The following is a 12084-nucleotide window of genomic DNA, read 5'->3' on the forward strand; positions in this document are numbered from 1 at the left end:
CACGTTTGATGTTTGGATAGAAACAGTGCCCACTCTTAACAAGTTTACCACAAGCCGGAGGGTGAAAGATAAGACGGAAATTGTGACTGGTGAGAGCAGAAAACTCAGAGATCAACTCCCCACCACCACCCCAAAACAGAAAAAAAATCCTCAAAAGAGTCTGGTATGCAAGAACTGCTAATGAAACCATCCAATAAAGTGTTAACAGCAGCAAGTGTTCTTGGTCATTTCATGACGGTAGCACTGAGGTGTCTTACGACTGGTAGGGTTGAGGTAGGGTCATGCACATGTGCCCGATTCCACCTTGGCTCTGCCTGCAGTGAGAGCCACTGGCCTCCAGATACCTTTTTACAGAGGCCGCCTCCAGCCAACAATACAGACTTTGTCTCAAGTGAATTAAAAAGAATACAATGAGGTGCGTTGCCAGGCCAGCTGGGTTGTACCTTCAGAGAACTAAAGGGTCGGGGTGAACAGTCACCCTACTAATTTTAGAGATGGCCGAGGAAGGTCTGGAGAAGTTACATTTATTGGGAAAATTAACACAGGTAGCAGCCGTTTGGCACAAGCGCAATTATTTTCACGTCTTGTGCATATCCGGACACGCTGCAACAACGCCACTGGGACCCCTGCAGTCTCTCGTTCGCCGGGAAACAGGGACTCTTAAACATTTGCTTTTCTTTTCATAAAGTGTTAATGTGCTTCTATTAGTGAGGTGCCAGCAGTTACACATGAAATGCCATCGCCTCCCCTTGCCTCAAACATTTGCTGCCACGCCTGGATAACGATTTGAGTCCTTTTGGGCAGTGGCCAGATTGTACTTTTAGCACACCAGTAAAGGGGAAGAGCAATTTGTAGTGCGTCACATGGTATGGTTATCATGAACAATTTTCACGTTTAAAACCAATGTGTGAAAAAAAAAAAAAGAAGAATTCCTTCACCAAAATAAAATGTACGATTTACAGTGGATGGGTAGATTACAAAAAAGGTAACAATTACAAATGTCATTGCACTTTGCTTTTTGTTCGACTGCAGAGTGTAGCATGCTAAGTGTAATATCGTACGCCACGCCTGAGCTTTCAACACTAGACTGTTGCACTCTGGGGCTTGTAGTTTAGATATTAACAATAATACTGCAGCCTGCAGAAAATTGACATGCAAAGTGTAATTGGCAAATATTGTAAGTTTCCTGAATGCAGAAGACAGATACGCAATAAGTGTTGGGTGCAAGAGTACTGAGTAGTACAAGATTCGTTCACACACAGCCCAGAACAAGACAGAGAGAGTGCGAAGAACATGTACAACTCAAACATCAGCGGTGCCTTGGCAAGCTTCTCTCAATCACAAAACGGGAACATATTCAGCACAGCAGTGTAAGATTCCCTCCTTACCAGAACAGGCAAAGCTGAGCATCAACGGTTCAAGATTTCCTCCCTCACAGAGAAGGCGTACCGTAGCAGGAGGGGTCAGGCCTCCTACCTTACAAGTAGCTTATAGGCCTGCACCAACATCTGCCACTGGCAAGGTTTCTACCTGGAATGTGCATAACAATTGTTTGCTCAGTAGTGCTGTTGCAGGCTGTGCAGATGCCCACAGTGGCTAACCCTGCAGCATAAAAAAAGCATGTGCCACAAATGCTATATTTTTAGGCTTTCCTGTTTTCAGTTTCTATTTTTGATAAATTCTGGTAGGATTTTTTTCAATGATTTCAATACCTTAAAAAAACAGGGGTTACACATTTTGGCATCATTAAAAACAACAGAAGCAGTGTTTATGGAACATTTTGCCTTTATTATTGCTTGCTTTCTGCCCTGATAGTCCATGATATATAGACCGTGTATGTACAGTGTACATGAGGTCCAAATAATTTTTTACGAATTAAACTTATTGTAAGACACCATACAATACTTCTTCAGTGAGTCTTTAGTCATGCACTCTCGCTTTTTCCTTCCCATGTAAAACTTTAGCTGTAAAAAGGCTCTCTCAAAATTGGCACTTGAGACAGGCAACACCAAAACAGCCAGTACACAATTTGCTAACTCTGGCCACTGATCTAGCTTTCCATGCCAATACTGGTGCACCTGAAGACTGCGGTTCTCTGGGACAGGTTCTGCAACATATGCGCTGAACTGGGCGCGTATGCCCTCAGAGTTATTGAAGTGGTTGAAAATGAAGTAGTACATTTCAAAGACCAGAGGAAATTCCCCTTTATGGAAGGGATCTAGAACTTGTGCAAACTACCACAGTGAGGCTTCATTGACTTCAAATTCCTCGGTTGGTGAAGGGACATTTCTATGCATCAATGCAAGCCATTTCTCATGCATTGTAAAATAATATTTCCCGAATTGCTCCTCAACATTTCTTTGCTTACCAAGTGGCAAGCATTCTAACATGGAACATGTTGCAGTGCCAAAGTCACTAAAGTGTCGCCCAGCCTACTCGCATAGACATGTTTCACATCTACATCAATTACGCTGAACACTTGGTAGACAAGGGTGTTTTCAAAAGCACAACGGCGGACCTTCAAGTCCTGCACCTCAAACTATTTCCAATAAGTAAGTTTTCTGCGCAAACACAACCCCAGCGCCAGCCGATTTATGACGCTGCTGTTAAATTAGAAGATGCGGACTAAGAGTGAGGAATATCCTAGTGTTGCTCAGAGACCATACCATGAATTCTATCAAGTTCAAATACCGTCACTACACACCTATGGCTTCTACCTCCTTCCCTTTGTTGCTCCACTCATCACTGCCTGATACACAATCACCTAGAGTGAACTACCCACAATGCACTATTGCTTGATAAGGTGGGACATAAGCCTTCTGGGAAGACCACTGGCAACAAGAATCATCTTCCGTCTGCCGGTCTCTTTACCATATGTTACAATGTACATGTATCGATCATTCTAATGCTTGCCATTCATGCATAAAAAGTGCACCATGCTAGACTAGGTTCTCACCTCTTATTTCAGTTGACAAATTATATATCTAAAACATCTAGGATTCAGACAGTACATTATATGAACTCACTGGCTAAGGTAGCTTCTAATACATCAAGAAAGCTTTAAACCATAAATGTCAGTACTGAAACTTTAAACAACCCCTTATTTTAAGCCAATCTTAGCTGCCTTAAGAACATGAAAGGACTAGTGCAAGAAGGATGGACAAGAAGGTAAAGTCTCAATGACCTAGTGGTAATTTTGATTATCAGAGTTCGAGTAGTCCTTGTTCCAGTCCTCTTCCGTGTAAGAGTAAGAATGACGAGGATCAATCGAGGATCACAAGATTTCTTACAAACAACAAAAGGTAACTCAACAACCCCACTTTTTTGTTTTAAGTTTTTTCATGAAAACTACTCTGGTTAGGTGTTTTCCAGACCACATTAGAATACTTGAGGATAGCGTCAACAGGAGTACAAGACTTAAACCAGACTGCCTGGGTTACGTCACGCAGCTATTATTCAAAGACACAGCGGTGCAATTTGTATTTATCCAAGTAATGCAAGTTCAATGACATAAATGCCCTTCTCCACACACCACTATTGCCACCATGTTCAGATCATCTTGGGTGCTCTACATTTCAATAGAAGTTCTGCTAACTAGGACATGGCCTCTCATGGCATGAGGCTCCAAGTATATCCACCTTGCTGTACTCCTCCTAGGAGTCCTGGCCTGCTAGGCTTCATTCCTTCTGAAATACAAGTACTCTCTATGATTGTCCTTGCATTAGTTGAGGCAGAAAACATCTTCAATATACTAATAAAATGTTAGCATTGATGCAACCTCTTAAACATGAAATTAATTCCCAAGTACAACACCCAAGCTATAGCTATTAGAGACAGCAACCGACCTAGGCACAACAAAAGCAAAAACAGATAGGTTACCTTTTCCTATGTTTCTTTCAGGTCCCAGGTCTCGACTGGTTATAGAGAAGATGTAAGTCTCCGATTCAAAGCCAGGTCGGCAAAGGTCAGCTTCATCACACAAGCCTCCTGACACCTAAACAGGGGCATAAAACAAAGTTTATCCTTTTCAGCTGCGACACGACACCTCAATCGATGCAAGCTGCAGAATGTGCTTGTGAAGTTGCAGTCGACAGCAGAATGCAGTTATCAACTCAGAAACTGCTCCCTGCAGGAAAGCCAGTTGATGTTAAAACAAGGTTCACCAATCAATACAAAACCAGTTACACCTGTAATTAAGGTTTTGCAGCGTGAAACACTTCCAGATTCACATGCTTTTCACAATTCTGCCTTCCACTGGTTAGGTCCAAAAGTGTCTATATTATCCTAAGCTTTTTCTTAGCTTATGAGATGGAGTCGACATAGGCAGAGCCCTTGTGTGACATCGACCATGATCCCACAATGCCCATGTTTGGGCCTACCTTCTTAGATTATTTTGTAATCTTCTACAAACCTCCTTCAATGGACTGGCGGGAGGGTCGCATGTGGATTTCGAAGAGTTTCAAGCTGCAAGACCATAATTACAAGTAACTCGTTTCTTTTGCAGCATGAAGTCTCTTCTAGATTTACATACTTTGCACACAGGATGTAGCAGTGCTAACTGCCTTGCAGAGTTGGGTAGAAGAGGGAGTGGATGCAACAATGTTCCTAAGTACTGTATTGATTTGCAATCGCTGAAAGAGTTTGCCCTAATGCAAACTCTTTCCACAATCGGAAATCAATACATTATTGCCTTGTGAATGTGTGCTTGGAGGACCATATGGCTGCTCGCCATCTCTCAGAAGGTCCACAGAAGCTCTCTTCTTTCTGGTAGAGCGTGCCTTTGGTTTAGTAAGCAAAGGCTTGTTCACTAGCAAGTAGCACATTTGAATTGTCTGTACAATCAATCCAGAGATACTAAGTTTTGTTACAGCTGTACCTAGGGAGTGTGGTGAATGCCCTACGAAGAATTTATATGTTTTCCTGATGTCCTGGGTGAACTGTATGTAATACAGGACAGCCATCCGCACATCTAGTGTGTGCAAGGTCCTTTCTGACACACTGGATGGCTTTAGGAAACAAGCATTGGCATAGCCAATAGGTCTCGCCTTTGGGACCTTATAAGTGTTTAGCCATGCAACAGTTGCGTAACTAAATACTTATAAGGTCCCAAAATAGAGACCTATTGGCTATGCCAAGCGGCCTTGAGGCCGCGAAAGTTAAAGTGATCGCGATTGCGATCAACATCAAAGCGGCCTTGCGGCCGCGAAAGTGAAAGTAATTGCTGTAAAACGCAGCGCGCGCGCCCGCGCACATGCACTGTAGCTCTAGGCTGGCCTGGTAGCACTTTTTGGAGCCCTCTCAATAAGTCTCGCCAGACCAGCGCATGCGCTGGGTCAGGCGAGACCTAAAAACCTGATAGGTTGACACTCTGGCTAATGTGGAAGAGTAAAATGACCTTTGGCAACAATTTTGGAAGTGTTCTCATTACCACTTTCTCATTATTTATGGATATGTATTGCTCTTTTGCCGTTAGTGGCTGTAGTTCGCTCACCATGTTTAGTGACGTGGTGACCACCAAGAAGACCGTTTTCAGTGTAAGGTCCCAAAGCCTAGCTTTATGCATGGGTTGAAATGATGCCTTCATTAATCCGGCTAACACAGGCTAATGTTCCACTGTCGGGGTTATCTCTTGAGCAGGGAAGAGTTTTTTCTCCTTCCATGAATATTCTGATTGATGGAACAGAAAAAACCTGCTTGACATATAACCTTTTTAGGTCTCGCCTACACAGTGCGCATGCGTTGCATAGCACACCTTTAGCCGTCGTTCTGCTCTTTTTCGAAGCACATACTAGTGCTTGTGGCAGCATATACTTTGCGGGAGCGAGCAGGAGCGTGCCACAAGCACTAGTATATGCTTGGAAAAAAGCAGACTGCTCTCACAAGCGCACACGCTGCACGCCTTTTTTTTAGTTTCTTTTTTACTTTAAGCACGAGACGCGCGCGCTTGTTACATTTCTGTTGGACAAGCGAGGTAAACATGAAGGACAGGCTGTTCTCTCACGGGGCACTCCCCACCAAGTGCTTATAACTATACCGAGGAGCTTTCCAGGCGGAAAGCAGTTCGAACGGTGTGCTCTTGTGCAAAGGAAGAAATGCTCCGACAGCCCGTGTCTGGAAGGCCATTAGGACAGGGGCGGAGTCAGACACTTGTTAGGCGAATCCCTGGTGCCTTATATCAGCTCCCTCCCTGCACATGCAATGCAGTCATTGCCGGAAGCTTGGTGGAGAAAGGGCGTGCCCCCGTGGCATACTCTGAGATCAAGTCTGAGACCGCACTCCTTTTCTCTCTCTGTGTTTCTCTCTCTTTCCGACTGTCACTCTCTTTTTCTTGTCTACCTACACTTTTGTTTCTCTTTTTGCCCCTCTTCTCTCTTGCCCCTCCACTCTCCCCTTCTCTTTCTTTCTCTCGCTCTTGCCCCCTCACAATTTTCTCTCTCTCTCTCTCTCGCCCTTTCTATCACTCACAACCTCTCTCTCCTTCTTGCCATCTCTTCTCCATCCTCTCTTTCTATATCTCTTGCCCTCTCCTTTCTCACAGACTCTCTTTCGCGCTTTAATTCCACTTATTTTACCCCTCTTCTCTCTGTCTCCTGTTTCTCTCTCTCTGCTTCTTGTTTCTCTCTCTCTCTATCTCTTGTTTCTCTCTTCTCAACCTCTTGTTTCTCTCTTCTCCTTCCTCTCTGTTCTTTCCACTTCACTGTCTTGCTATCTTTCTCTGTTTCTCTCTCACCGTCTCTTCTCTCTTTCTTTTAGTCTTTCCCCCTCTTGGACTCTCTTTCTCTTCTTTATTTCTCTCTATCATGCCATCTCTTCTCTATCTCGCGCTCTCTAATTATCTCTCTATTGCTCTCTCTCGCTCAATTTCCCCCTTTAACTCTCTCATTCTCTCTTGCCCCTATCCCATTTATGCTTGTTCCATATTTTTTAAGTAACATTAAACAATGTTGTAATAAATCTCATCGCCCCGAACCATGTATGGTATTGCCTGGTTTTTCCTAGCCATGTTTCGAGTTGGTGGCCTCTTTTCTGGTGTCTTGGCCGGTATAACTAGGTTTTTGTGTTCGCCCGGGCCCTTGCCTGTCAGTGGGACCTGCAGCTCTGACATTTTCCACATAGTTATGGATTTGCCGCATTTGCCACATAATCCAACATCTGCTACATAATTTGCAGATTTCACACCCCAAAAATATTGCTCGCTCAAATGGATCAAAAGTTACAAAAAAGTGCCAAAACATGGTTTCAAGCAATGACTTTGCAAAGGTTAACTGAAGGCCTTTCAGTTGTTGCTGGCTGTAATTAGATGTTTGCCCAGATAGTGATGAATTATGCTGCATAGAGCATAGACACCAGCGGCAGAGTTATAAGGTGAGGAGCCGGACAGTCAACTTATGTATATATTTTTTAAACTATGCCCTGAAAAAATGGCAACAATGTTGGGGGTAAATAAGCTCTGTCTTACTTAATTGGCCACATCTAGACTGCATTTTAAAATATCGTACAGGGTTAAGACATATAATAAAAAGATAAATCTGGAGGTTAATGCGCTTGCTAGAAATATCCGTGTGTAGTCTAGCCAAAGGTGTGACTCATTATGAGATAGCATGGATGGTTAATGTGCCTGCTGCAAAGCACAGCGTGTAACATTCAAATCTCAGGTTTGTGCTTGATGCAGATAGGCTATGGGCTGCTGCTCTTGTTTCCATGTATTATCTGCAGGCCACAAGTTACAATTCTTCAGGTATAGCGTTTTTGAGTTATGAATCAAGGAGCTTCAAGCAAACTTCAAGGCATAGGATTAGAACTTGTTTTTTTCTCAAACATTGTTTATTCTAATGTTAAACGGGTTTATTTGGGTAGTAATAAGTGCATCAGTGTGTAAGTGCAATGTAAATGGTTATTACTAGTGTAACTGCTCTTATAGACTGCTATATTCTTAGAGTGCACATATACCTCTTAACTATAGAGCCCGTGACGCTGAGCGTCTTTGTTTCCTGATAGCAATGTGATCAGGCTTTTGGCACTAGCTAGCTCCCAGCCAGCAAGAGCACCTCAAACAAAAGTAGTGCTGATGGCTCTTTAAAGGGGTTAGCTAGTGAAAAAAACCCACTGGCAATGACAACTGATCTTAATTACAAATGAAAGTGCCCCTTCACTCATTGATGTGTTTAGGCTCTCAATAGGTCATGACACATGCATTCTTTCACTCAACCTTGCACTCATGCATCCATTCATCGACCCACAAACTTATTATTGCATTGACCTACTCACATAACCACAGTAAAACAAAAACACAAACTAAACAAAATATGCAAAACAAATTCAATTAATAAAAGTATTTTTTTTAAAAAGGAAAGCATGCTGCCGGCTAAACATGGTATATATTTGGAATAAAGAAATAAAACTAAACATAATAGCGGGCAGCCATCTTGCAATGGTATTATTTGTAGTGCATTATTGTGGGCTGTGGGTAAGTGGGTTGCCTAACTGCTCCAGGCCATAGGCTAACGTGGATGGAAGCAGTGTGTAAATGATACTCCTACAAACCGGTGGCAGAAGAGAACACACGTATGACCTTATCTGTGTATATCTATCTATGTATGAGAGAGAGTGACTACCCTCGCCCACTATGCTAATCTGTAAAATGCCAATAACACAAACCATGTTTGCAGGCTGAAAAGTTGTGCAATAACAATCCACCAGTAAAGGACTTAACATATATGTTTCATAATGAATAACCTAGGTTTATGTGCAAACATTTCATAATAAACATATCAGACCAATGGCATCTGACATTAACTTTTGCCAATTAACCGAAAAGGCCGATAACCATTGGCTTGTCACAATAACCAGCTGAGGCCTGCGGTATGGAGCACAGCTACCTTAAAAGACAACTATCAGGAATACAGTCAAAAATTACAAATTTTACAAAATTAAAGTTGCCAAAAGAATATAAATTCCCTCCTGAGTTGACTAACAAATACAATCATAGTGCAAGTTTTCCATCTTCGCAGTTCGATGGGTCACCAACACCAAAACCCTTTCCTACTACAGTAATATGTGAGACGGCGAACGACCTTTACAACGCAGTCGTTACACCACGATACATTGACATCGCTGTCATTACTACGCAAGTCATTACAACGACTTGCGCTGGATGGCGCTCTACACTAAGGAATAGTATGATTTACTATTCCAACACCTTCCCTACTGTTACACACACTGGAGTTGGAATAGTAAATCACACTATTCCTAAGTCCAGCGCCTCTAGCACAAGTCGTTGTAACGACTTGTGTTGTAATAACTGCGATGTAATGTACCGCGATCTAAATGATCACGTTGTAACGTCACAAATTCATGTGAGACTCCATATAATGAAGCACCTGCCTACAGCCTTCGGCACAGCGTAATAATGATCTATAATTAAAAGCCTGCTTCCTTTAACACATGCTTTACACAGTAGGTCAGACCAACAGGCTTTGTCATAACTTTTCATAATTTACAGATCAAACGTATGAAACCTGACGTTTCTCAATGAACAAAACTGAAGGGGCCTTTGTCATTGGCTTGTCACTATAACCAGCACACTGAGTATAAAATGGCAATCAATAGATCCAAACTATAAAATACAAATAAGTATAAAATTACAGCAGGTGGAGGGAAAGCCCCACTCAGCGTTTCATGGGCCCGAGGCAAGTAAGGAAATGGATCCCTGGGGTGCTGTGTGACCAGCGAAATAAAGCAATAATCAAGCTTCTGTGGGCCCCTCGGGCCTCTGTGTCCTGGTGCCACTGCACCTTCTGAACCAATGGAGGCTACACCTCTGCCCGACGCTCAACTGAACTGCTGAAAACTCTTTCTGTTCATCACATAAGGTCTAACAACCGCTGCAGTGTTAAGACGGACTTAAAATGCTTCTCTTTACTTAGTCCAAGCAGGACTAAGTAAAGAGAACCATTTTAAGAGTGTCAGAGAGGCACTCGGACAATGACCAAAAATAGGCATGTCTGAACCCAGGGCTGTTTGGTTCGTCTGCTGGGGTTTTGAAATTTATTGTGACGTCATTCACCGAATGGCCCCTTTAATTAAGGCATGTGTGGTTGGACCCAGCTGGAACTGAAAACAAGACAACTCCCTCACACCTTGCAATGAGGATAGGACACAAAATATTTATCTGAAACCCAGATCAATAATTGCGCGAGGTCCAGGATTCAACATGACCTCCATTTTTTGGTCAAGGCAGGGCAGCGCATGTGCTGCTCATGTGAGGCATGCTGTATTTGAGTATGTACTTGAAGCCCCGCCCACTCTCATTTGTATCCTCCCATGAGGACTGGTCGTTTTACTTCTGTTGATACACGGTATGTCTTATTTAGTATGTAAGCACTATTTTCTTTAATGAGTTTCTCCTACTGCAGGCACGACATGCTTTCCTGCAACATTCATCACGCCATACACGCTTTCACTTTTAAAGCAGCCGGGGACAATGGCGGCCATTTTAAAAAAATAGGTCTCGCATTTACAAGAGTTTGAGCTATTGCATTGTAAATGACAATGCCATTTATTTATGTGTTGATTATCAAAACAGGTAAATAAAATAAATTTTCATTTATAATGCCAATAGCTTAAACTCTCGTAAATGCGAGACCTATTGCATTGCAAATGTTTGTTTAGGTAAGCTGCTATGGCTGATAAATGTACCCTTAATTAAGCACAGAAGAGTTTACTCACAATGACTATGTCTTGATGAAACGTGTCGCAGCTTGTTAGCCTGACACCATCTTATGGATCTTTTCCACTTGAAAGTGTCGCATTCCCTAGAGGATAGTCTCCATGCCTCTTTGCCCATCATTAATGTTGCCTTTGGCAAATTTAGGTTTTAGAATTTGACTATTTCAGGAACCATGCTCTCAACTGCAGTTTCCTTGGATTTGGGTGGCATACTTTTCCCTGTTGCATGGTTAGAGTGTCCTTGTGCAGGGGGATTTTGACATACTGGTGTCTCAACATTTGTCGGAAGTGCGAGAACAATGGTTGAAAAGACCAGTTGGGAGCAATGAGGAACAATGTTATGCTGTATATATTGAATTTCTCCAGAACTGTTGAAATTAACAGTATGGTGGGGGAAGGCATAGCCAAATATCCAGTTCCAGCTTATCAACAGGGCATTCCCCAGTGACTGATGATGCTAGTTTTGTATTCTCTGATGTTGTGTAGAGGTCTCTATGGCCTCCTCGACTGTTGGAAAATGTATTTCTTCTACAGATTGTTTTACTTCGCAGCCGTGAGCACAATTATCGGTGAAATGTCTTTTGCGATGACCCATTTCCAAATGGGGCTTGCATCAGTTGAGAGAGTGGGTATGATAGTGGGTATGATAGTGTCCCCCCTTGCTTGTTGACATAAAACATCACGGTTGTTATGTCCGTTAGTATTTGTATTGTCTTACCCTGGACTTGGCTCTGGAAAGTGTTTAGTGCCAGAAAAAGTTGTTGCATCAATTGAGAGAGTAGGTATGATAGTGTTCCCCCTTGCTTGTTGACATAAAACATCACGGTTGTGCTGTCCGTGGAAAGTGTTTAGTGCCAGAAAAAGTTGTTTTCAGTCCTACAAAGTTGATGCATCTAGTTTGTTTCCGGTGTTGACGACAATCTCTGTATAAGGAGTGGACATGTGTGCCTTCTCATCAACTTTTGTGAGGCGTCTGTGGTGATGAAGGCTTGGGTAGTGGGATTGTGGAAGACCTCCCTTTTAGCAGGTTCACTGTATTTCACCACCTTCATCCCTTGCTGACTTTGGTTGTTACAACCACTAGATCTTCGCAACTTCCTGTGACCTGAGACTATTGATTGTTCAACCACTCTTGTATTGGTCTAATAGGTAGCCTTGCGTCTGGAATGAAATAGATGCAAGAAGCCATCATCCCTAGTAGTTTCATTACAGTCTACACTAACAGAGACTGTGATTTCTGGTAAAGGTAAACCTGTGCTAGTATGGCTTTGTCCCTCTGTGCAGTCTGGTCTGCCATCAGTAGAACTGTGGCCATTCGCGCCACCAGGAAGTGTTAATTCTCTCTGGAGTGGGGAA

The 12084-nt window shown here is 42.8% G+C and overlaps 1 protein-coding gene across 1 annotated transcript in view; it reads right to left on the minus strand.

Annotated features, from left to right (window-relative positions):
* Nucleotides 1–12084, minus strand: part of LOC146776371 (blastomere cadherin-like) — a 562924-nt gene that overhangs the window by 481105 nt on the left and 69735 nt on the right. The window contains exon 2 of the mRNA XM_085639655.1: nucleotides 3880–3994. Coding sequence (XP_085495781.1) covers nucleotides 3880–3994 — 115 coding nt within the window. The remainder of the gene's footprint in view (nucleotides 1–3879; nucleotides 3995–12084) is intronic.

The sequence above is a fragment of the Triturus cristatus genome, chromosome 12 (genome assembly GCF_964204655.1).
Source record: "Triturus cristatus chromosome 12, aTriCri1.1, whole genome shotgun sequence".
In the NCBI taxonomy this organism is placed as follows: Eukaryota; Metazoa; Chordata; class Amphibia; order Caudata; family Salamandridae; genus Triturus; species Triturus cristatus.